The 27,418-nt window shown below is 39.7% G+C and overlaps 1 protein-coding gene across 3 annotated transcripts in view; it reads right to left on the bottom strand.

Annotated features, from left to right (window-relative positions):
* Window positions 1-4,521: 4,521 nt before the first annotated feature.
* LOC127583052 (acid-sensing ion channel 2-like) overlaps window positions 4,522-27,418 on the bottom strand; it is an 868,039-nt gene continuing 845,142 nt past the window's right edge. For 2 of the 3 annotated variants that reach the window (XM_052038773.1, XM_052038771.1), the window contains one exon: window positions 4,522-6,511. In XM_052038773.1, coding sequence (XP_051894733.1) covers window positions 6,371-6,511 — 141 coding nt within the window. In that variant the 3' untranslated portion in view covers window positions 4,522-6,370. Of the gene's footprint in view, window positions 6,512-9,883; window positions 9,966-27,418 lie in introns of all 3 variants that reach the window. The other variant, XM_052038772.1, reaches the window with a different exon arrangement.

Below are 27,418 nucleotides of genomic sequence, written 5' to 3' on the forward strand. Positions count from 1 at the left end.
AATAAACAAAAATCAGTCTTTCATTTCCATTGAATCCTGTGTTCTATGCTATTATGGAAATAATTGGTATAACCTCCTGTCTCTGCACATTGTTCAAGTAATCAACACACAATAAAACTTGTTCCCAAGATGCCCAAGGAAAACATGCACTTTGAAATAGTATATTGATGTTTATGCCATGTTCACTTTCTTGGAATTGGTCTTGACCTGTATAAATAGGCAGAAAGGGAAAGCTGTAAGACAGGAGGAGGTGGAGTGAAATAAAATATAAACAGACAGAGTGAAAACAGAGAGGAAACAAATGGAGAGATAGAAGGCCAACAACGTGATAAAGAGATTGACAATCTCTTTTTAACTGGAAGTCAGTTTCTTCAAGATTGAGACAGGGTAATTAATAATGGAAATAAAGAAATTATATAGACTTTGAACAAATATCTCTTCACACAGCAGGATAAAATGTTGGCACAATATCATGGGCCGAAGGGCCCGTATTGTGCTGTGATGTTCTACGTTCTATATGTTCTATGACCCTATAAATATCCCAATAATAGTGGAAGACCCAAGGGGTATAGGGAGAGAACAACTTAAAACTATCACTAGCAGCAGAGTAAACATGCTGGGCAGACTTATGGGACTAAAATACAAACTGTAAATAAGGAAATACTCAGCAGGTTGGGCAGCAACTGTGGAGATGCCAAGAAGTCATATGACCTTCATTCTAGGGTATGAAAAGAATTGTTGTACAGATAATAGGAACATTATTGTGATACTCTAAAATTTTCTGAAAAGGCCTCAGCAAATGCAAAAAAAAACCCTCAATGTAATGCCCCTAGTAAACAAAGAAAGAGAAAGCAGTTGGGTCAGTTATTCTGATATTGTCATAGGGAAAATGCTGGAATCCATTTTCAAGAAAGCAGTAACAGGACATTTAGAAAATCATAATACAATCAAGCAGATTCAATATGGTTAATGAAAAGGAAATCATGTTTGATAAATTGTTTCAGGATATAGCAAGCAGTGTGGATAGAGGGAACCAATTGATGTGGTGTATTTAGATTTCTAGATAGCCTTTGATAAAGTGCCACATAAAAGATTACCTTGGTAAGAGCTGATGCCAAGAGCTCATTAGTGACTAATGGGACTTATTAGCATGGATGGAGGATTTATTAACTGACAGAAAAAATACAGTTGGGTTAGATGGGTCATTTCCAGGTTGGCAGGTCGTAGAAAATATTGGTGTACTCTAGGGATCAGTGCTGGGGCCCAAAACTTTGCATTTTATATTAATGGATGAAGGCATGGAACATTTTAGAGGCAAATTCATTGATGGTATAAAGATGCCTGGGTAGCCAGGATGCAAGGAGGATGCAGAGAGTCTGCAAAAGGAATAAATAGGTTAAGTGAGCATTTGGCAGCTCGAAAGTAGGGTGGGAAAATATGATTGCCCATTTTGGAAGAGGGGAATATTTTTTAAATGGAGGGAAACTACAGAATGCTGCAGTACAGAGGGACCTGGGTGCCCTTGGACATGAAATACAGGATGTTAGCGTAGAGATACCACACGAAATTGGGAAGGCTAATGGAATCTTGGCCTTCATTGAAAAGGAAATGGAGTATAAAAGTATAAAGTCTTGCTATAACTCTATGGGATAAAACCACACTTGAAATACTGCATGCTGTTGTATTTAATGGGGATATAGCGCATTAGTGGCTGTTCAAAGAAGATTCACTGGGCTGAGGGAGTTGTATTATGGGGAAAGGCTGAGCATGTTGGATCAATATGGATTGGATTTTGGAAATGGAATGTGATCTCATTAAAATTAACAAGATCCTGATGGGCTTGAGAGGGATAATACTGAGGGAATATTCTGAGAAATTGAAAACTACGGCATATAATTTTAGAATAAAGGGGCCGACAAGAAGAAAATCAGGAATTTTTTTTTCATGGAGGGTTGCGAATCTTCACAATTCTCTATCCCTGAGAAGTGTGGAGGGTGAATCACTGAAACTATTCAAGGCCAGAATAGATTTTTGATCTTTAGGGAGTTAAAGGTTTATGGAGAACAGGCAGAAAAGTGGAGCTGAGGCAAAGATGAGAGTAGCCACGACCTCAATTCTCCTGCTCCTATTTCTTGTGTTTTTATGTAAGGTTATTTGTAAAGTGAGACCAGAAAGCTACATGAATCATATCGTAACTCGTGAATCAAGATAGTTTATTTGTACAAGTGGAAGAACATCATAAAAAGTATAAAGACAGCTCCATTGACTCAGAAGGAATCAGATGTGATTTTACTAACTGCTGTGGTGCAACTGCTGAACTTTTGGACGAAGTGGGAAATAGAAAAAATAGGAAACTGCATTATTTGAGTAATTTCAGTTCTTTTCCTAAAGATGAAAGTAACATGAATGAAGCTGTAGATTTCAATTTTAAACAGTTTTGTTTGAGGGAAGGGAACTGAATACATCAGCTGTTTGTAATCTAGAAATTCATATGTTTTGCAGCTTCATGCATATGAAAATTATTTTCCCTTGATGGACTGTTATGTGATGATTTCACTGTTGAATTACAAAACTTTGAGAAGTCAGACAGCTACTTCTAGCCATGAATTGCATTTGCACTAATGCTCCGAGCTCCATTTCAGATATGCATGGTAAGATGTCATTCTCCATTACAGCATTGCCGAGGAAACCATCAGAATAAGCGCATTGTAATAGTTCTGTTCCTTGTGCAGACCCAACTTGGGTAACTTGCTAATAATCGTTAGTATAGATTATTACCCAAAGTATGTTGATGAGTTGACATGTTAATTACTAACAAATAATCAGAATTGCCATTTAGAGAGCACTGCCTATCTTCTCCAGGTTGTGTCGAGCACCAGCTTATTAAAATGGCTGCCTGTCTCTGTAGCACCATTTCTCCTTCACCCATCAGTTACCAAAACCGTTATCTATACCCTTGCTAATTTACAACTTGGCTTATCCAATGTTTTTTCAGCTGGTCTTCCCTACTCCATAAATTGCAACGTAAACAGAACTGTGTGACTCCTATTCAACATCGAGTCCCGCTCACCAATCATTCCCATACTTATGGAACTATACTGGCTTCTAATACTTCAGACTTGCACATCTTCTTGGTTAGCACACACATTACCTCATCCCTCCCAATCCTCCTTCAACCCCACAGATATCTACTTCAAACTTTGCACTTCTCTAACTTGACCTCAAATCACCACTGTCCATTTCCATCATTTTCCTGAAAACCCAATTATGTACACCTTCCCTTCCCTCTACCCTCGGGATCCATGCTTCCAGCCAACTGGACTTTAGGATTGCTTCTCACAACCTCTGTCTCCCCTCCATTCTGCTCCTACGAGGTGATCCTTAAAACCCACGTTCTCAACCAAACTTTGAACAATCCAATTAATATCTTTGCCTTTGGGGGTTGAAACTAACATCTAAGTGTAGTAACCACCTGGATATAGCTCCTTGAGTAGCCTTCTTGATTAAAGATGCAGCATCAATTCAAGCTTTTGTGACAAAGGTACAAGTTATCATCTTCAGTGTTCTCTGTGTGAATAATTGTACAGAGGTTTGTAAATATATTGAGGTCAGGTAGTTAAATATTAAAAATCTGAAACTGGAACATAACTTTCCTCAAGTCTATCCCCTTCCAGTTTTAGCAGAGGCTGGATGAGAAATAGGTGATCAACTGGTTCCCAGGAGATAGGTTGGTCAATCAAACCTTTCAAGGTAGTTTAATGTACGCACTTCAACAATGCTTCTATTTTTAAGCACAGTTGAGAATTTTCTGGATTTTTGCCAAACCTGACAGAAAAGGTAAAAGAGGAACTGGACCTGTGAGATAACACAACTTTTTATACCGCAACACATGGGCCAGGAGAAGCACAAACTTTCCCCCAGCCTCAGTGCAGCAGACTAACCTGTAACCGCCATCATCACCACTTCCATCATCTGCATGACCAATGCCCCCTTTCTCTGACCAATACTGATTCTCCACAGGACACTCTGATCCTTCCAAGTACCCTATCTCTGTCCTGTCCTTTCTGAGACTCTTGCAATCCTCACCACATCCATCATCTCCATCACTAACCTGGGCAACAAACGTCTTACCTGTTCCTGGACTGTAACCTCTTCTCTGGTTAAAACTCTACAGTGTTCATGGACAGAGCTCCCTCCACCACCATGCTTGGGAATCTTGGCCTAGTAAATATTAGGGCCTAAATTTTTGCTGTAGTCAATGGTAATACTTTGGTCTGTCGTACTTCTTTCTGTCGGAAACTCGAGGCACATCCTGGGGGTGGTATGGAGAAAATGATCCCAGAAGATAAAATTTTTCCAGTATTACAGGAGATGAAAACTATTTCATCTTCATTAAAAATTCAACAAAGAGGCAACAGAAACTGGGAACAATATGCTCCAAAATCAACTTTAGCACTTTTGAAATGTGGGCCCATAGTGATAGACCAAAGCTCTTAGAATCGTACACAAGTTCTACACAACTTCATTTAAATCCTTTAATTATTTGGCTAACATTTACAAATATTTACAAATGAACATATGAAAATGATATACTGGAAATGATCATCTACACTCCATACTTCTGAAGCTTGGTGCACCATGACCAGCTTGCTTGCTTTTGTTAAATCTCAGAGTACAGCAGTATTTCTGCACTAAAGTAATATGCTTATAAACTGGCATTAGCTTATTGAAGGGAGATAGGCCAAGAGGAGAAATTACTGCAGGTGTTGTTATCACTTAAAATAAATCAACTAATACTTCAGTTAAAACTGTGGACAAATTAACCAAGTATAATAGTCTTATGTGCTCATTCATCAATATCACGAATAGTGGATTCACGCAAAATAGAAGAAGAATCTTCACCTCAGATGTTTTGCTAGCTATTAGCACCAGAACCATCTCTGCAAGAATGGTTAGACAATATCTGCAATTTGAATGTTGCAAAATACAGGGACAATTTGCAGGGCTGAAATCTTTGTTGGACTGCAACTGTTTCATGTATTCTTTATTCGAGACACACATCCACATTTCTTTTAAGTACACAAAGAAATAAATTATATGAGCAAACCTCACTGCCAGCTAATGTCTTAGTAATTTACTGTTGAAAGATGTGGGTTTGTATGGATGAATGAATTAACAATTACGAATCAGAAACTTTCTCTCACCAGCACTGCAGCACTGTTAATCTAAGTAGAAACAGAACATTTCTTCACCATTTGACAAGTACAGTTGTATCTTTTAGTAAAAGACCCCTGACTTATTCTTTGCTGGGTGAAGAGGCCACAACAGTGATCACCATTGCTATTCTGTGGGTTATTTCAGTAAATTGCTATTCCTGTAAAGGTCATTCTGGGAAAACCTGTTCCCAGGCCCTATTATGGGTGTTACATCAGGGATCTCAGCATTTAGTGCTGCTAAGATTTGATGAAACACTTCACATCCTAATCTGGAACGGCGATGATAGGAACATGCTTGGGTACAAAGGACTCCCTTGTCACTCTGTTTCAAATCTATGTGATGTTACTCATCAAGAAGCCTTTCATCCATTTGACAGGTTCATTGCTGTGTCATGATCTTCAAGCACGGGACAAACCAGTTATTTCTCTGTATTAGTGAACTTTGTTAAAACTGATATTTCTCAGTAGCAGAACAGTACTTAAGGGGATAGGCCAACTGATATGGAACCTAAATTGTGACTGGCTTCTTGGTTCTTGTGCCCATCTCTGATGAATATTACCTGAAAAACTGAATGGTGTCAGTGTGAAGAATAAAGTGAACATATATGGTGAAAATGGACAAGGTTTTACACTGTGTGGGCAATGCTGGTCTACATTCTGTTGCTGTTGGCTACCACCATAACTAACCTAGGGGACTGCTATTGTGGGTGCACGCTACATAAAGCGAAACAATGTGACACAAGCTCACATGTTAGGGAAAGAAACCAAGAAGTGACATTCTCAGCAATCACCTCCATCATAAGCACATCTATTCAGGGTTTTTGTTTTGTTGTTGAAAAAACACACATACAGTTTTCTTTATTAATCACTTCAATTTTTGGAGCACACAAGGCATTGACTAGCTTGTGCCCTGATTAAATGTCAAGACTGCAGACCAGGTTTTACGCCCTCCAGACAAGAAGGAATTCTCTCTGTGCTTTCCAGATCTGAAAGGAAGCCTCTTCTTGCCTGGAAAGCTTCACAGCATATCTTACGAGGAATATCTTACAAGTCTTCATCTTGCAATAAAGCATTCATATTGCATTCAACAAAATCTGTTATGTGTGTAATAACAACAGTTTCCTTAGAAAGAGTTTGGCAGACACGTGGCACATTTAGTTCAGCTGGGAAGAGCTTGTGTCCTGTTTGAGTGGCTCGTCCAGATTAACAGAGAGTGTTACCACATTATCATCGTGACTTGCTTCTTCCTCTCCTTTCTTGAAATTAATCACGTCCATTAACCTGTCCTTCATAACCTGTCAAAACATAAAAAAAGGTCATTAGCACATTTATTTTGTAATTCTACACCATTCCTTTTCACAAGCAGCGAATAGGGAATTTCTATTTTGATCTCGATCACAAATTAACCAATTATGACTTGTTATATTGATCTTCATACTTTTCCTCTCTGATTTACTTGTAAATGTGCAGGTGGTTTACCAGGAAGCCACCTGGGTTGAAGGGTATGTGCTACATGGAGAGGTTGGACAAACTTGGGTTGTTTTCTCTGGAGCAGCGGAGGCTGAGGGGAGACCCGATAGAAGTTTATAAGATTATGAGAGGCATAGATAAAGTAAGCAGCTGGTATAGTTTTCCCAGGGTTGAAATGTCTGATACCACAGGTTAAGGTGAGAGGGAGTAAGTTCAAGGGAGATGTGTGGAGCAAGTTTTTTTCACACAAAGAGTGGTGGGTGCTTAAATGCACTGCCACGGGTGGTAGTGGAGGCAAATATAATGAAGGCATTTAAGAGGCTCTTAGATAGGCACATGAATGTGCAGAGAATGGAGGGATGATGACAGAATATGACATGGACAGAATTATGTTGGCAGAAGGAATTAGTTTAATTAGGTGTTTAATTACTAGTTTAATTAGTTCAGCACAACATCATGGGCTGAAGGGCCTGTTCCTGTGTTGTACTGTTCTATGTTCTAAATAAAAAGGTCACTCTTGACTTGAAAATATCCCAGAGAATCCATCAGTATTAGAGAGCTAAAAACATAAAAAGGCTTAAAAAAGAGAGCCTAATAGTATTACTTCAGCAGATGATATCAACTGCAGATATGTTCATTCAATTCTTATGCTGTATGACACAGTACCTTTGAGTTGTCAAAACATAAACATTTAAACACTTAAAAAGTAAAGAAAGATTACTCATCATAATTACTTAGAACTGTTTAATTTGAAAACAGGGCTTTAGTGAAACTGTAAGTTATGAAAAATAATTTCCTGCTTCTTGGCTTTGTGTATTTACTCAGTGCTGTGGAGATAAGAGGAATGGAAAGTGGGGATTTTCCTGATGTGAAAGTTGGAAGGAAATGTTGCCAGGACCTCCTGCAATTAAAAGAAGGATTCCCTGTAAAACAGACATGCTGCCCATTGGGGCTGCTTCTCAGATGGGCCACCAGGCATTGAAGAGGAGGAAAGAGAACAGGAAAAGATAAATGAGTTGGGGACAAGGAGATCACACAGGTTGGATGGGAGGTGGCAGGGAAGGTGGGTGAACTGCGAGATTATGATGCTTGTGCAAGGTGATTACTTCATCAGGAATGACAAGATTGTAATCACTTGGGGATCACCATGAGGGCGGATGAGGGAGAAGGTGGCAGGCTGATAAGTCACGGGGTCTATAAACAGACTAGACTGTTGAGCATGGTGGAAACATTCATGTTCCTTCAGGCCCTCAAACAGTGCTGTAAATGCCCTTACTTTATGCATCTGCCCACTCTCCACACCCCTTATACCTGCTGGGCTTCCCAACCCTCAGGAAACTCAACAAAAAAAAACAAAAGAAGCTGTGCAGCCATCAGTTCAATGACGGATCCTCATCAATTCTGGCCACGCTCCATTAAACCTGAGACTGGGGCCTGGGTTTGTCACCATTTTCACTTCCAACCTGTCTCAACCCCTCCTGTTGTTAGGGGTTGAAATTACTCCACCTTGTTTTGTCCTTCCTCTTCAGTGACTGAACAAGAAACAAAGCAAACAAACAACACAAGAGTTGGACATCGACACAGACTTTTCTAAAACTTAATAAAAAATGCCATCGGCATTACTGAGGAAACTTCTTTAATAATTTTTGATTTTTGGCCTCATTCATGTCCAGATTTGTAAATGTGTTATCATTGTAACCAGTTAAGAATTAAATTTTAATTCAGAACACAGTTATTGGGTCAGTTTCTGTTCAGTCAAAGTCATAGAGTAATGCAGTCCTTCAGCCCAACAAGTCTGTGTCATCTGTGAAGCACCCATTTGCATCAAATCCTACACTGATCCCATTTTATTCTCTTCACATTCCCATCGACTTTTTCCAGATTGTACCATTACCACTGCACCCACCCCACCAGGGGCGTATTAACGTGCCAACCCACATGTCTTTGGGTTGTGGGAAGAAATCAGAGCACCCAGAGGAAATCCATGAAATAGAATGAACATACAAGCTCGAGACAGACAGCACCAGATGTTAGGATTTAACCTGGCTCTCAGGAGCTGTGAGACAGCAGCTCTATCAGGTGTTGTTTAGGAAATTGTTTGATTTTGTCTTATCATCTTGAAAGGTCACAAACTGAACGATTTACTTTTTTTCTCTCTTCAGAATAGTCAGTTTTCATCTCAGATGGAAGTCCATTTAGCTGTCCGTAACTCCATGAATCCTTCACTTCAGTTCCACAGTTGAAAACCTGAGAGATAAGAAGGGATTTTCACCAGCTAGCCCCTCCTCCCACCCCTGGATGGTCCAGACACAATCATGATAATTTTTTTATTTCTTCATTCATGGAATGTGGGCAATGATGGCCTGGCTGACAAGACAGAGCCCACAGCAAAAAATCAAACTGCTGGAGGAACTCAGCAGGTCAAGCAGCATCTGTGGAGACAGAGGGATGGTCGATGTTTCCGATCAAGACCCTATTAATTACCCCTGAACTGAGTGCATGCTGGGTCACTGCAGACGGTAATTAAGAATCAATCACAGTGGTGAGTCTGGGTTCTATGCAGCTTAGACTGGGTAAGGACAGCAGATTTCTTTCCCATAAGAAACCACATCTTACAACAATCCAGTAGTTTTATGAATATTGTTACTGAAGTAAGATTTTTGTGAAATTCCATATTTTATTTCTTTATTTGTGTTTAAATTCTCACTAATCTATCTAGGCTGTTGGATACTAGTCCAGCAGTAACTTAACCTCTAAGCTTCTTTGCTCTTTTTAGGGATAGGGTGGGATGGAGGATAATGGACACAGTAAGGATTTACATAATTCAGCCCCACTGCTGTGAATGGGGAAAGGTGAAGAGAATTCAATGGCTTGGCTCTAAGAACCTTGCCACAGAAGACTGGAATGACCTAATGTGCTTGAGAGGCAGAATTCTTTTGCAGAACAAATAAGATCCTGGATAGCTCCATAGCCCAAACATGGGACATGGTGAGGTAAAAGACTGCAGAAGATAAACTTCATCAGAACCAGAAGGAAGGACTGTAAGCAAGCAATTCAAGCCAATTTAAAGATAAGATTCCAATCCAATTGGCAAGTGTAAGACCAACTGAGGATTGTTTGCCAAACTAATGCTTACTGGATTTGACTGAGACTGAATAGTATCAATTAATTCAGAAGTGCCGTCTAATAAATATTACCTTCATGTGCAATTCTGACTTGCCTCAGATACTTCTGTAGGTAGTGATAAGGATAGCCAGTCATCAGGTTGCAGAAAACAGCCTTACAGAGGGATCACAGAAGAGAGGGAAGACATTTGTTCTAGTTCTTTTACTCAACTGAGAATTATAAATCGTGATTATAATAAAAAGCATTAAAAATATTGCTGAAGCTAGTGGTCAATATAGGGACATTATTGGAAAGCAGAGTCCCAAATCACTATTAAATTCTGGAGTTAAAAAAGAATAAGCCATTTAGATTGATTTGCTGAACTTCTGTCAATACCTTGAGTGGCATGAATTTGTTGAACCTTTATCAGCTTAAAGTTCATTATGTCCTTTTGAAATTGGACCTATGCCTGTTTTTCAATGTGTGATTTGGACTCAAAGGTCATTTGGTGCATGTTAGATTGTCTTACCGATCATTTCTGTGTCAATTAAGAGTCAATGGGGAACTGACCCAGGCCCAGCCTGGGTCTGACAGTGGTCTGAGGCCACCCTAGTGAGACAGTTCTCAATCTGTGCAGAGGCTTCCTGGGTGAATAGGATCATGGTCAAACACACCAGCAACACATACCCCTCCTCCCTGGGGTCTTCCATAACAGCTTTCCCTGCAGTTGCTCAACAGCTACTGCGAGTGTTTCTTTAAGGGGTATTCTGCTTCCCATCCTTCATGATAGCAATGAAATAGCAGCTGCAACCTCTGCATGCACCCGTTGTCTGGAAAATTTCAGGGTGAAACCAGCCAAATAATTCTGTTAACTGGGGTTTCTTGTCAATTTCCTGTGTATCACCTGACCTCTACATCGAACTTGTTTAGCGTGTTAAAACGAGTGAGCTCCTATTTTTCAGGCACCGACAGTCAAATAAGTTTGAATTTTTAAATAGCTATGTTTTAAATAGTGGCTGGAAAAGCTTCTTCATGTTAATAATGCAAGCAATCTTGTACTACTTTCTGTGATCCTTAAATTAACTATATCAAGAAGTTTAAATTTTGTTTAAAACACTAGTGCTGAGAGTGATGATAGATTTTGTAGCATTTACAGAAAGATGATCTTCATCTACTTCTGTTCTAGACTTGACCCGAGGTCTGAAACTCCTCTTGTAGTTGTGCCAGTGTCAGTTTCTCCATTTGGCACCAACCTTAAAACTCATGTGTCAATGTGTCAATGAAAGCTACTTGTTCACTGACATTGAATGCTCATTTGGAAGATGAGAATAAAGTATATCAGATAGGGAGTGAAACCAATCAGATATAAAACCATTGTGAATTGCACACAAACTTAAGGAAGAGATCTAAAAAAATGAACTACTTGTTTCTTGAAATCACAGGTGAAGAAGTATTAATGTCAACATTATAATTATTAATATATTTCATGAATTCTACTTTGAAACATCCTAAGATCATAACATGTGGTGTACAAATACAAGTGTTCTTGACTTATTTCTAAGATATTCCAGAAACAAATAAACATTTAGTGGAAGAAATTCTGTTTGATCACCAATGCTGAATATGTACTGCCAGTTATACTTACTTGCCTTTAGATTCAGTTTCTTTGAAGTCAATGCAATAGAATATGCAATATGGCTGTACAGCTGGTGATTGATACTTGTACATGGATTTAACATTAATGACCAAGAGTGAACCTCTTCTCCTAGGAATTATACTAGGATCCAAATGATCAACTTTCCTGTAGTCCTCTAAACCAAATGTCAGACACTCAAACCATATTGCACTTGTCAAGGTTGACTTACGTCTGCTTTAGAAGTGACTAACTTGCTTCCAGCACACATTCATCCCAGCAAAACTTTGTGCTAGAGAAAGGAGTGAAGGAGGTGAGATTTGAGGGAGGTGGACACGGGGTTATAGATGTTGGCCTGAGAGCTTACAACTGCAGAAGTCACTGGCCTCCAACTGATCAGCAGTGGTTGGAGAACAGTAGGTAGAAGACCTCTTAGCCTGAAATTGTACTGGAATGTATTCAATCAACCATCTTAACTAACTTCTTTGACGCCAAGGCATTCTAACCTGAGGGCACAGTCAGGCACAAGGCTGCCTTCCTTTTTTCCAGTATGCAATGGAAACAGGCAACCTCTTGCATATAACTTGTGAAAATTAGAGGGCTAACAATATCCTTTCTCACCTCATTCTCAGGATGCATTTACATTTGTTGAAACAATTGATGTCTTTGGGAGAACCTAAAAATCCCAATGCAGTGGATGACAGAGTACATCAACCCAGCTCCATTATTTTATTCAAGAATATCCTATGTGTGGTCACCCTTTCCTCCAAGCAATCACCTGCCCCGATCAAGGCATGCACCCTGAGCTTCCCCATGTCACTGTGTGGGGCAGAGATCACAGCTTGTAGCACTGAGGTACATAAAATAAAGAAATCTGTAAACATTGACAGTCCAAACAATAGCAGGTTTGCAAACATCTTGACACCACAAAATGCTGTTGCCTGATACCATGTGCAATGGATTGATGTCAGAATGGAGACCCTTTAAATTTTGTTTCCTTGGCTCCAATTGCGATTGATAGGAAATAAATGGTGTGGGCTTGTGACTTCTTTGCATGCATGTCTGACACTGCACAGAAATCGGAAGTGATGGTGTAGATCCTGACTCGAGAAAACATGGTCCAATTTTCTGATGCTCATAATTTCACCAGGATATGATCACTAGTGCCATCTGCTCCAAGGAAATCACTTTTTGTGTGTTTAGAGCCAAAAAATAGGGTGCCATCATTCCAATTTCTCAACTTTTGGAATCAATGACAGTGCTGTCTCACTTCCAAAGGCAGCTTGCTTATTTCCCAGCAAACAGTTTTGGACGCCTGGTGTGGCCTTCGGTTAAATCCCCACCAGAGAAGAGGGAATTGATTGTGACTGATGTTAATCCTTGGACCTGCTGTGGAGATGGGAGGAATACTCAGGCTCTTCCTGGCTCCACAATAAATGTCAGAGTTTTTATTAACATTACATTATGACAGATGTTGCTTGCCATTCAAATCAGAGGAATGGGAGCACCGCCAGCAGCTGCCCCATTTACTGGATGACATTTTATGTCTTCTTAACAAATGCAAGGTGTCTAAAACCAGCTTTAGGTGGTTGACAGTATTGCCAGAAAAACTGCCTAGCCCAATGTGATTTTGGACCTATTTCAGGCACTCTTGGACAGCTAGGTACAAGAATCAATTTCTCCAAATCCCTGTTTCTATAACCACCTGGGCAGGTGGTTCCAATGCGAGGGAAGTTGCAACGCTGGACAGATGAGGGTGGGGACAGGGAGAAGGACTCCTGTTTCTAGCTTGCAAGCAACGGTGTCCATTCTCCCTGAACATGTCTTTTCTCCCTTCAGCTGCCAGCTCAGTTTCAGTCAGAGGCTACCAGCTTTAAATTCTGCCATCCACCTCCTGGGGGGTGGTTTGGCTGCTCATCCCTCATCTTGCATTCATTAAGCTCTGGAATGGATAGTTTGAAAGCAGGTTTGAGATTTCTAATATTTTAAAATCTCACTTGACCCCAGTCTACAGCTTTTTGAAAGTTAAAATTACAAAAACACATGAGATGGGGCTTAATCAATTTCTTGAACAAGGATGTTGTGCCGCTTTTGCACCTATATTGATTTGCCTTGGCATTTTAACACCCATTTTATTGTTTGTTATTTTCTCCCAATTGTGGTTGTGAATCTCTAAGGATCTGAGCATTATAAAACTAGGCCTCACCATTCTTTAATTCAAAATCTAGTACAGTACAGATGTGTTTCATTCAACCTGACTTGCATTCATTGTACTGTACTTAATAAAGTTAAATGTTATCTCTCAATTGTGAATTAATTTCTCAATTACACCTTGATCAGACTTGTGGGTTATGATGCCAACGTAAATCTATCGTGTCATCGAGAACCTCTAGACAGTATTCCATCTCCTGTGCCTTAATGTGCTACACTATATTCTGCATTCTGTTTTCTTTTTACTACCTCGATATACATATGGCATGATCTACCTGGATGGCACACAAACAAAAGCTTTTCACAGCATCTTGGTACACGTAACAATAATAAAAGTCATTATACTGCATGATTCTCCACACATCCATCTTGTGAGCAGTAAGTTATTAGTGAAACATAATAGGTATTGTGGGAAAGAAGGTCCTATCTTGTCAATGAATTCTTCAGAGGTTAGTATGTTGATTCTGTATTTAGATTTTGACAAAACTCCTGACCAAAGTATCTCTTATTAGGTAATGGTATAACAAAGTACTGTGAACTGTAGGACTCCCATGTTGGGTTTCAACTTTCTGCAAGACTGCGGACAATTTCTTAACCAACCATAATCTTCCCTACCGTTCCAAAATACATAATATAATAACTTGATATGAGATCCTTTGTCAGGAGTTTTTTTCCAAAGTCAAAATATACATAGCATAGCACATTACCTTTATCTGTCAACATACTAACATCTTTGAAGAAATCATTGGCAGAAACCAGAAACCAGACTGTATATCACAAATAACCCTTTAATTATCAAGGTAAGTGCATGAAGAAACCATTCTAGCAACTTGTGTTAACACAATGGGCCTACATTTCCTGGTTTTGATTCTTATCCTTTTTAACTTTGATTGCAGCATTTGTCCCCTTTCGGTTATTGGGAAAAAAATCTCGATTTTGGAAAACCAGTAAATGAGCTCACTTAGTATGTCTCCCACTTCAATTGCATGCAATAGGATTCTCACTGGAAGTACTGCAGACGTACTTTGGTGAAAGTATTCAAAGTAGGCGCCAATGAAGGAGTGATGTCAATATCATTTTTCCATCATTATTGCCACAGTAATGGTGAACATATGTAAAGGAAGAATTTTACTGGAGTTACTGTTGGTAAAGGGATAAAATGATCCTTTCAAAGATTCTGGCAGAGAACTGAAATGATTATGGGATATTACATTCACTCCCTTTCATCTGAAAAATTTAAAACTTAACATCAGAAATTACAACCTTCCTCTAATACTGTATCTGATACCTCCATCTGCCTGCTTTCAGGATCTATATCTACCCTCCTATCGTATTCCAGTTCCCATTCCCTTTGATGCTCTTGGGTCATTACAAAGTATTTTACAACCAGTTAAGTGTAGTCATTGTTTTAATGCAGCAAAATATGGCAACAAAGCCTCACAAACAATAACAAAACTAGCTACTATTTGGTGTTAGATCAGAGGTGATTATTAACCACTATAACCATTATTCTTTCATTCAAATAGTGTCTGGACATATTTTACAGTCATTTGAGAGGACAGATGGGGCCTCAGTTTGACATCTCATTTGAAAAGCACTATGGCACTCCCCCAGGCCTGAACTAAAATGTCAGTCTAGATTATGTGATGAAGTCTCTGGAGTGAGGCACAAGTCCATGACCTGATAGCTCAAACGCAAGAGTGATCTCCACTGAATAAAGGCTGACACCTTCATTGGAATCCACAGATTGACAACAGACACTGTCTGAGTCTATTAACACAATTAATTATGTTGTGAACCACTTCTCCTCCTCGAACAGATTTTCCTCCTAAAAGTAAAGTGAGCAAAAGTTCACAGGAGTGTAAAAGTGGTGTTATTTTGTTCACATTAAATTAATGAGGATTTTTTGCTTTGTGTTACTGCTGTTTGATTGATCCGGTATTCTAGAATGAAAGACAGTCTATTTATTTTCAAGATTTGTTGTATAATGATGATCACAGAAGAATGGGAAAAGGACAGAAATATTCAAACATTAAAAAATAATAAATGGTCACAAGTTACAACTTTATATTCTTAGAAGGAAATGGGAAAAGGATGCTTAAATTCATAGAAATTAATGGAATGGGTATTAGTAACTAGAATGCGGGAGCTCGAGAATCTGCTGTTATATCTTGCTTCTCTCATGTTTACTATTGGATGCAGCAGGGGAAGAACGTGGACCTTGTCTCAAATAACTGAGCATCACTGCATCAATATCCACTGTAATCAGGCACTACAGAATCATTGGACACTGTGACAGTTTCATTGGCAGCTAGCACAATACTTTTATCCTGAGGTACTCTCCAGTTCTATATAAATCCATCACAACTGCTGTGACACTGGAAGTACCTGCTGCAAATTTAGCTAATGGCACCCTCATTTAAATAAAGTGATCAGCACAGGTATAAAAATAACAATGGTATCAATATGAACATCAATGAACAAACCAATCATATCTTAAGGCTAAGAGTCTACTGCCTTAGTTGCCTAGAAGCTCCCTGAAATGCATCCAAGACAAAGCGGCTAATGAGATTTACAGTCATACAAAGAAGTGTCAGTTAATGAGGCAGAACAATGCAAAGGTAAGGAAGGCTCAAAAGGAGGAGAGGCACAGAATGAGGAACATCACAATGCCCGGGAACCAGAAAGGGCAGGGAGCAATAGATTCCTAGTCTTTTGATGAATTGCTCAGCCTACTATCATAATAAGTGAAAAAGAGACTTTATGCATCCAGTTAGACCTTTCACCACTCTCTCCATTCTACACAAAAAAACTGCCAAACTTTCAGCCACCTCCACATTAGTAACATTTTGACAATGCAGCCAATGAAAAGCAATAGTAGGATATGATACTCCAAACTCTAAAAATAATGACGTACAAATCTCTAAACAGAAGCAAAATTTGCAAAGTTTATTAAGTAAGGGGAGAATTCTATTGGTAGTAAGAATGATTTTGTGTGTGTGTGTGTGTGTGTGTGTGTGTGTGTGTGTGTGTGTGTGTGTGTGTGTGTGTGTGTGAGAGAGAGAGAGAGAGAGAGAGAGAGAGAGAGAGAAGAGTTAGAAATAGTGTGGTGTAATCCTGTGCATGATGAACTGAGGAGGGAAGGAAGAGGGAGCTGGGTAAAGAACTACTGAAGGGAGTGGGGAAATGAAGAGCAGTGCTTGTGCCTTCCGCACAGGAGATCCTGCACTCCCTCCATGTTGTGGGCTGACAATCCTGGGGTACAGGCCAACTGAAATATCCCATGATCCCCAGTGAATGGCATGTTGGAAACTGTTGTGGCAACACCAGGAAACAAGAGCTTCCTCCTTCCTATCACCTCTTCCATGAGCACTTATAGAGATGCTCCAGACTTCTAAAATGGATTTGCCTGCAGCTTATTTCTGTAAGACAAAATAGTGAAACCAGCCAGATAGCAAGGCAATAATTTAAAGGGCATATTTCCCCCTTAAATTGGCCTCTGGCTGATTTGTCAGACATTAATTCAAAGAAATGCTTCAGGTTTTGGTTCAACCATCCAATTAAGTGTGAATGGTTATGAATTCTGGGAGTTAGACCACAGGGGGTAAATATTAAACGGAAGCCAAAACTCACTCATCCCAATCTGAGCCAAAGTTAAAATCACAGCCAGGAATTCATAAGAAATAAAAACAAGAGGAATAAGAAAACTTATCATTACCCACTTTAGCTTTAGTCAGGTCAGATTCATTTAGCTTCTGTTTAAAAAAAGCCAGTAGCAGAGAGACCATTAAACTGCAGAAATGCCAAGTGACAATAGATGATGCTGAAAATCTGATTGCATCAAGATTGTCTCTGATATTTTTGGAGATCCTATTCTGTTCTCTACAGTGTCACTTAAACACTGCAAGGCTTTTCAAGCAGAAAATTACACCTTTTCAGCTGCTCTGTCTGACTGTACATCAACTTTCCTTGACGCTTATAAATCAATAATAACTGTGAAGATAAACAAAGCACTGCTCTGTTGAGCATGGTGAATACGGAATCTTTGTAAATGCATTGCCCATGTGCCAACTAATTTTACACACGTGTAAGCAACTCTACATTATGGGTCTGATTTGAAATAGTACAATGTCTCTTTCTTGAAACACTGGATTATGTCCTTGTGCCAATTTGAACAATTTACAGGCTTTCTCCTACAACTGCTGCTAGCTGCAATGGTGGGGAGCAACCAACAGTTTCTTCGTTTTCCCCACAGTTTGATTCTGGCTGGTATTTCATTTCCCTGTGTTGAAATACATTTCTCTCCATCTTTTGGTACAGCTCACTTTGCAGTCAATTCAACACACCACCTGAACTAACAGTCCCATTTCATCAGTGCACATTGTGATACTCTACCTTTCAAGGAATTTCCAGACTTTACTCTTCCTCTGCACATCTCCAAAATTAAACAGTTCATTGAACAGCAAATTCACCTTCCTTCTGTCTACATCACTGAACCATGAGACTGCTTAATTCTGGGTCCCTCCTATTCCCTACCCTCAATTTTCCAGTTACAGTCCCAACAATTGGAGACACAAGATACTGCAGATTCTGGAATCTGTAAGACATCAACTGTCCACTTCCCTCCACAGATGCTGTCTGATCCACTGAGTTCCTGCAGCTTCTTGTTTGTTAATCCTAACAACTGTGATGTAACTTTGTGTATGCACTGGGCTTTCTCCACGTCCATTGCCTTGTATGTTTTGGCTGCCTTTTCTAACATCTATCTCCACTTCTTTTTCCTTTACTTCTAGAAGCTCTCTGATGACTTTGTTAATTTCTCCCATCTCAGGTACCCTGTATTCCTAAATCATTGCCCCAATTCTTCAGCTCTCCTCAAACTTTCTACCATCTTGTTGTTCTCCCTCCATAAACTCATTCAAGGTTCTGCACCAAATTCAGCTCACAGTGCTCGCTTGATTTGCACCTGTTCAGCAATGTTTTAATTTTAATATTATTATTGTTGTTCTTAAGTGAGCTTTTCATAATCTTTACCCGCTCTACAACCCTTTGAGATATCTGCACTTCTATTTTGGGGGTCCTGGTCATTACCAAATTTCACTGCTTTACCGTGGGTGATTTTATCTTTAATTGCCAAAGTTCTAAGCTATGGAATACCTTCCCTAAACCTTTTCACCTTTCAAACTTTCTCTCTCCTAACTTTAAGACACTATGTAAAATCTGCATCTTTGACCAAGTCATTGCTCACCGGCTCTAATGCTCCTAATGTAGCTTAGCATCAAATTCTATCATGGGGAAAGTTGGGACAATTTACCATGCTTAAGGTACATTATAAATATGACATGCCGCATAAAAGTCTTTATATCGAGTGGCTTGGGAAAGACCAGCTGATTAGCAACATTCAGTTGCAGCCAATTACTATCCATTACCATAAGCAGACACTAAATACGCAATGTCTTGTTTTTCTCAGCTTAGGTGAGCTAAATGCTTTATTTATAAAAGCATAACAATTAGGCACTTCAAACAAATGTATAACTTTTACATCCATTGTACCACCATCAAAATAAGTGGGAGTATGCTCAAGTGCACTTATATCCACTGGAGGAGAAAAGATGAATAGTTTCATCTTTTATGCTTGATGATAGAAAAACAATTGAATGGAGTGAATAAAGGGCTGTTTAGTGGAGAGATTGGCATGCAAATAAGTCAATTAAAATGGACAAAAACTGGCTGGGCTCCTACGATATTTGACCTCTGACCAATTATGAAAAAAGGGAAAACATGCCCAAGGGATCTCATCTTGTTGAGAGAAAAATAGTAACATCTGGAGTCGCCTTAGGGTTTCTACAGATGGGCTGGTACAACTTCTTGCGATATCAATAGAAATCATGTAAATGCAGTTTCTACTAACCTGCTGCAGTTTAAGGCAACTAAACAGGAACAGTCTGGGGGAAATTCTGCCTTTTCCTAACATTTCTGGTGCTTCTCAAGAAAGTGTACACATCCATTCTGGTGGAGAGAAGATGCACCTTCCTTCTGAGGGCAACAGAAGTTCGTCTAATTCTCTGTAGTTATGATAATCTTTGAGAAAACCTACCCAATTGGGAAGAATGATTGTGCTTTACCCCTGCCAATCTCTCTGCAGAGAAAGGTTCACTTTATAAGCACTAACATCGGAAAAGTTGTTGAAATGATCAATATTTAGTTCCTACAATAACTGCATCTGAATTTGTGATCTTATTTGCATTTTTAAAACAGTGAAAAGACTTCTTAAAGGGATTCTGAAGAGAAAACATTGCAAGCAAAAGTAAACCAAATTCAAATGATGATTAGTTTTAACGTTTGTCTTTTTTTTCTTTCTGTTTGCTTAGATATTACTGTTTGTATAGTGGATAGTAATGAAATCACAGAAGGATTGTTTCAGTGGAGATTGCCTAGTGTAATGAAGAACTCAATTTGTGATGGTCATTAATCTAGAAGGATTTAACAACCCTCTAGATTAACTCAAACCTATTTAGATTACTCTTAGGCCTCCCTGCTTTGTCACAAACAATGTGAACAATTGTTTCAAACAAATAGACAGAAAAAAAATGTTTAATGAAGCAATATTTTAATTGACCATTTAAATAACATATGAATAGAAAATGAACAATATATTTCAGTTACATTCATAAAGGGCAAGACTTTTGAACTGTGCACCATATGTGCAAACTTTTAAGGGACAAACTAGCAATTTCACTGTTTTTATATTCAGTGAAAATTGAAGGAGCTTTGATCAGCAAAGGTAGACTGAGATCTGGGTATGATTCTAATTTCACTTTAAATACCCACTCAACAAGATTAATCACTTGCTAAAGAGCATTCAAAACAAGACAGAGTAATCTCATGCGAACTAAAGTTTAAGTATGGTATCATTAATCTGGTGGAGGTGTGGAAATAATAGAATGATTGAGGAATTACTACTTGAATTTTGACCAGATATACAAGTCAAGAGAAATTGTTAATTTATTTGCATTTGCTTGTTAACAGAGAATGCAACACAATGAACTCTTCACACATGTGCCTACTGAGCAAAACATTGGAAGGTAAAGGTTTTCTGAGCCACACCACTGACTACTGGAATAACTCAAATGGTTAATACTGATATTTTGAAAAGAAAAACAAGGGACTGTCTACACTCAATTGGACCAACTGCATGAGAATGAACATCTTGGAATGACAAGATTATAAGATTATTAGTCCCTCAACTGGAGAGCTAATGGTTGGAGTTGGTTATTTGAGAAACCAATTTGTCGTGTGTTTATTGAGGAACAATTTTTACAGATACGGGCATTGGCAACCAGAGGATACAAGTCTAAGATAATTGCCAAAATAGCCAGTCTAGAGATGAGATTTTTATTCAGTGAGTTGTTATAAATTTAAAAAATGTAGAATGGTAGCTCGCAGCAGGGAAATTGTTATATACTTAAAAAGGAGATATTGGAAAAGCAATAGCATAACAGCATGGGAATAAGGCTCATTGGACAACTATTCCACAGATCCAGAGCAGTCACAATGGACTGTATGACTCCTACATCTCAATAGCTGGAAAGCAAATATAAAAGCTGGATTTGAGTCTCTGGTTGGGCTAAGTCATGAAGAACAGGGTTAAATTGGTTCAGTCTCTTCAAACCTTTCAAAAAATTATCATTCAAAATTTCTGACTCACGCAATTGAAAACCTTTAGCAAGGAATTGAAATTTTTATTTGAACTAGGTATTGGGAAAATAAAAAGTGCAATTGAGGATATAAAAAGCCACTCCATGGCACTCTCATAAATCAAGGAATCTTAAGAATGGAAATGTTGATACTTACAGTATATCTTGTTTTTAACCAACAGAAATGAAATGTAGAGAGTCCACTCTATAAATGTATAAAGCATTTTGATATTTAATGCAGTACCTCTAAGGAAAACATGAGACATTAATTGTATGTCAATACATTGCATTACTGTGGAAAATACACAGCTGTAGCAGATTGAGAAGCCAAATCCAATGAAGAAAGGTGATGCAACTGAAAGCTTCCAGAAGAAAGGCAAGAAACCACATGAATGGTTTAATCAAGCAATTCATTCCTATAGAAATGGGAACCTCAAACCAATCCTATTAAGATTTATGATAATTTTCCTGTGCTGCAACTGATTTATCACTATGCACTTAAATTATGCTCATACCTAGAGCAATTTATGTTCAATTGGAAATAATTACCTAGAAACTGGATCATGTAGCACAACATTCTTGTGACCTACATGACTCAATTTCAATGATAAATCAAGTGTGAGTTGAATGCAGTCTGTGATACACCTTCCAAGTCCACCACATATCTGACTGAAATAGAAGGAGGAGCCCAGATGTGCAATGGTACCCAATAATATGGCTGTACAGCTGGGCACCACTCCTGGGATATCCGTCTGTGTGTGCATATACTGTGTGTGGCACAGGCCACTCACGCAGAAGCAGGCAAGTGTGTGAAAGCAACTTCTTCATAATTTAAAGGGGGACCCAAGGGACTGCAGATGCTGGAACCTGCAGCAACAGACAATATGCTGGACGTGTTCAGTGGGTTGAGTAGCATCTGTGGGTGGGGGAGAAATTGTCACATTTCAGGTCAAAACCCTACATCAGGACTAAGAATGGAGAGGAAAGATAGCCAATATAAAAAGGAGAGGGAGATTGGTGAGACAGGTCCTTTTCTGTGTTGTCGTATGTTGGTGTTAACAGCTCTTCATCATCACTGGGTCTAAATAACAGAACTTATGACTCAGTGGCATTAACTCAAACTGCACGACAAGAATTGCAGCAGGTACAATCATGTACAGGCATTAATGCTGGCCAGGCGATAGCCAGCACCTGTTCATGAATAATTATAAGGTAGCTTTGTTAGTTAGCTTGCTGGGTAATAGAATAGTGTAGATAATAGAAGTGTAATTAGGGGGTAACATATTGGCACAGATCATAGACTAGCTGGCTAAAAGGAAACAGAAAGGAGGCATAAATGGTTCTTTTTCTGGTTGACAAGATGTAAAGAGTGGTGGTTGGGGGGGGGGGACCTCAACACTTACAACTTATATTACTGACTTGGATGAAGGCACTAAAGGTATGGTTGCTAAATTTTCTGATGACACAAAGATAGTTGGGGGAGTGCATTGTAAAGAGAACATAAGGAACCTACAAAGGGATATAAATAGGTTAAGCAGGTGGACAAAGATCTGGCAAATGGAAAATAATGTGGGAAAACATAAAAATGTTTATTTTGGCAGGAAAAATAAAGAGAAGCATATTATCTAAATGATGAGGGTTCACAGAGCTTTGAGATGCAGAGGCATCTGGGTGTCATAGTACAGGATTTGTAAAAGGCTAGCTACCTGAGTGAACGGAATGTTATCATTTATTGCTGGGGAAATTGAATACAAAAATAGGAAGATTACGCTTCAGTTATATAAGGCATTGATGTGAATACATCTGGAGTTCAGCATACAGTGCTGGTCTCTTTATTTAAGCAAGGATATGAATGAATTGGAAGCAGTTCAGAAAAGGCGTATTAAGCTAACATCTGGAATGAGGAGGTTGTCTTATGTGGAAAGGTTGGACAGGCTAGACTTGTATCTGCTGGAACTTAGAAGAGTGACAGGGACTTGACTGAAACATCTAAGATCCTGAGGGGTCATAACTAGGTGGGTGTTTCCTCTTGTGGGAGAACCAAGGGGTAGAGAGTACCTCTGTGGCAGTCCCCCTCAAAAATCGGTATCTCATTTTAGATTCCATTGGAGAGAATGACCTGACAGAGGAGGACCACGGCAACCGGGACCTTGGCACTGTGCCTGGTACTGTGGTCCAGCGGGGAAAGAGTAACGCAGTGGTTACTGGGGATTCTATATGAGGGGAACGGATGACAGATTCTGTGAAACCGACAATGAATCCTGGATAGTGTGTTGCCTCCCTGGTGCCAGGGTACAGGATGTCACAGACCGGGTCCAGAATATTCTGAGGGGAGAGATTGATCAGTCAGAAGTCTTGGTACATGTAGGTACCAATGACAATGACATAGGTAGAAAAAGAGAAGAGGTCCTGAAGGAGGAATACAAGGAGTTAGGAAGAAAGTTGAGATGTAGGACACCTAGGGATGTAATTTCAGGATTACTACCTGTGCCACGTGCTAACGGTAGTAAGAATAGAAAGATCTGGCGGATGAATGCGTGGCTGAGTGACTGGTGCAGGGGGCAGGGCTTCAGATTTCTGGATCATTGGGACCTTTTTTGAGGGAGGCATGACCTATTCACTAAGAATGGGTTACACCTAAACTCCAAAGGGTCCAATATCCTGGCGGGAATGTTTAATTTAGCTGTTGGGCAGGGCTTAAGCTAATCTGGCAGGGGGATGGAAACCGGGATGTTAGGATACAAGATGTTAGGGTAAGGGAGGAGGTTTATAGAAACAAATCCAAGACAGTGTGCAGTGAGGATGGCAAGAAGTACAGGCAGGTGAAAAGTCAGGATAATATGCTGAACAATAGAAGTACAACAAACCAGGATGTTGGATACAGGATGTTAGGACAGAGGATGAGGTATATAGAAACAAGTCCATGATAGTGTGTAGTGAGGATGGTAAGAAGGACAGGCAGGTGAAAAGTCAGGATAATTTGCTGAACAATAGAAGTACAACAAAATCAATAGCAGATACTGGACTAAATGTATTATATTTAAATGCACGTAGCATTAGGAATAAAGTAGATGACCTAGTGGCACAACTACAGATTAATAAATACGACATTGTGGCAATCACCGAGTCATGGCTTTATGACGGATGTGATTGGGAACTGAATGTGCAGGGGTACACAGTGTATAGGAAGGATAGGCGGGTAGGCAGAGGGGGAGGTGTGGCCATGATGGTTAGTAATGATATAAAATCACTAGAAAGGAAGGACATTGGGACAGAAGAGGTGGAATCCTTATGAGTGGAGCTAAGAAATAGCAAGGGTAAAAGGACAATAGTAGCAGTTATATATAGGCCCCCTAATAGCAGTCAGGAAGTGGACTATAAGTTGCAGTTAGAAATAGAAAAAGTGTGTCAGAGTGACAAAGTTAAGATAATTATGGGGGATTTTAACATGAAGATAGACTGCGAAATCCAGCAAGGCAGCAGATCTCAGGAGAGTGAGTTTGTGGAATGTCTACGGGACGGCGTTTTGGAGCAACTTGTTGATGAGCTCACCAGGGGATCGGCTGTTTCGGATTGGGTGCTGTGTAACGAACCGGAGGTGATTAGGGAACTAAAGGTAAAGGAACCATTAGGAACTAGTGATCACAATATGATTGAGTTCAGTTTCAAATTTGAGAAGGAGAAGCTGGTAACTGGTGTATCAATTTTTCAGTGGAACAAAGGAAATTACAGTGGCGTGAGAGAGGAGCTGGCCCAAATTGATTGGAAGAGTAAGCTAGCTGGAGGGATGGTGGAGCAGAAATGGATGGAATTTCTGGTTCCATCATGCAGGATAGATATATTCCAAGAAAAAAGGTTTTGAATGGAAAAAAGACACAAATGTGGATAACGAGAGAGGTGAAGGCTAAAATAAAAGCAAAAGGGAGGGCATACAAGGAAGCAAAAATTAGTGGGAAAACGGAAGACTGGGAAACTTTTAAAAACCTGCAGAAAGAAACTAAGAAGGTCATTAGGAAAGAAAAGATGAATTATGAAAGGAAGTTGGCAGATAACATTCGAAAGGATACTAAGAGTTTTTTTAAATATATAAGGAGTAAAAGAGAGACGCGGGTTGATACAGGACCAATCGATAATGGTGTGGGAGAGATTATAATGGATGATAAAAAGAAGGCAGAGGAACTAAATGAGTATTTTGCATCGGTCTTCACTGTGGAGGACATCAGCAATATACTGGATAGTCAGGGGTCTCAAGGAATGGAACTGAGTTCAGTTAAGATTACTAGACAGAAGGTGCTAGGAAAGCTAAATGGACTAAAGACCAGATAAGGTGCATCCCAGGGTTCTGAAGGAGGTGGCTTTGGAGATAGCAGAGGCATTGGTGATAATTCTCCAGGAATCGATAGACTCTGGCATGGTTCCGGAGGACTGGAGGGTCGCAAGTATAGTTCCGCTGTATAAGAAAGGTGGGAGGCAGCATAAAGGAAATTACAGACCTATTAGTCTGACGTCGGTGGTGGGAAAGTTATTAGAATCAATCCTCAAGGATGAGGTTATGGAATACCTAGAGGTGCAAGGCGAGATAGGTCCAAGCCAACATAGTTTTGTGAAGGGAAGATCCTGCCTGACCAACCTATTGGAGTTTTTTGAAGAAATCTCAGGTAGGGTGGATAAGGGAGAGGCAGTAGATGTTGTGCATTTAGACTTTCAAAAGGCCTTCGACAAGGCGCCGCACAAGAGACTGATTAATAAGATGAGAGGTCATGGAATTACAGGTAGGATAACAGAATGGGTGGAGCATTGGCTGGTTAGCAAAAGGTGGGAATAAAAGGATCTTGTTCTGGTTGGCTACCGGTTACTAGTGGTGTTCCACAGGGGTCGGTGTTGGGGCAGCTTCTTTTTACTCTGTACATTAACGATTTGGATGATGGAGTAAATGGTTTTGTGACTAAGTTTGCGGATGACACCAAGATAGGTGGAGGAGTAGAGAGTATTGAGGAGACAGGAAGGTTGCAGAGAGACCTAGATAGTTTAGGAGAATGGGCAAGGAAATGGCAGATGAGATTCAATGTTGAGAAATGTGCAGTTGTACACTTTGGAAGCAGAAATAAACGGGCAGATTATTATCTAGAAGGGGAGAAAATTCAAAGTACAGAAGTACAAAGGGACTTGGAGGTACTCATGCAGGATACCTGAAAGGTTAACCACCAGGTCAGATCAGTGGTAAGGGAAGCGAATGCTATGTTGGCATTCATTTCGAGAGGTATAGTCTATAAAAGTAAGGAAGTGTTGATGAGGCTCTACGGGGCACTAGTGAGGCCTCATTTGGAATACTGTGTACAGTTTTGGGCCCCATATCTTAGGAAGGATGTGCTGATGATGGAGATGTTGGAGATGTCAGAGGAGATTTACGAGGATGATTCCCGGAATGAAAGGGCTTACATATGATGAGCGCTTGTCGGCTCTTGGACTGTACTAACTGGAGTAGAGAAGAATGAGAGGGGACCTCATAGAAACTTTTAAAATGTTGAAAGGACTGGACAGAGTAGATGTGGCCAAGCTATTTCCCTTAGTGGGTGAGTCCAGGACCAGAGGGCACAATCTTAGAGGGTACAGGTTTAAAACTGAGATGAGGAGAAATTTTTTTAGCCAGCGGGTAGTGAATTTATGGAATTCCTTGCCACGTACAGCAGTGGAGGCCAGGTTATTGGAGGCGTTCAAGGAGGAGATAGATAGATATCTTATTAGTCAAGGTATCAAGGGATATGGGGATAAGGCCGGAAATTGGGGTTAGAATAGTTTTTTTTTGTTTTTTTTTGCTCATGGAGCAGACTTCCCCCTCCTCCCTCCCCCCCCCCATTTCTCATTTCTTTTTCCCTTTTTTTTGGAGCGGACTCGATGGGCTGAATGGCCTACTTCTGCTCCCTTGTCTTGTGATCTTGTGGTCACTGTTTAAAAATAAGGTGTTTTTTTTTGTCTCAGAGGATCATGAGTCTTTGGACCTGTCTTCCTTAAAGGGTAATGAAAGCAGTGAAGGCAGAGGTAGAGAGATACATGCTAAGCAAGGGGGTGAAAGATTACTGTAGGTA

This window comes from Pristis pectinata, chromosome 25, assembly GCF_009764475.1.
Source record: "Pristis pectinata isolate sPriPec2 chromosome 25, sPriPec2.1.pri, whole genome shotgun sequence".
NCBI classification, from domain to species: domain Eukaryota; kingdom Metazoa; phylum Chordata; class Chondrichthyes; order Rhinopristiformes; family Pristidae; genus Pristis; species Pristis pectinata.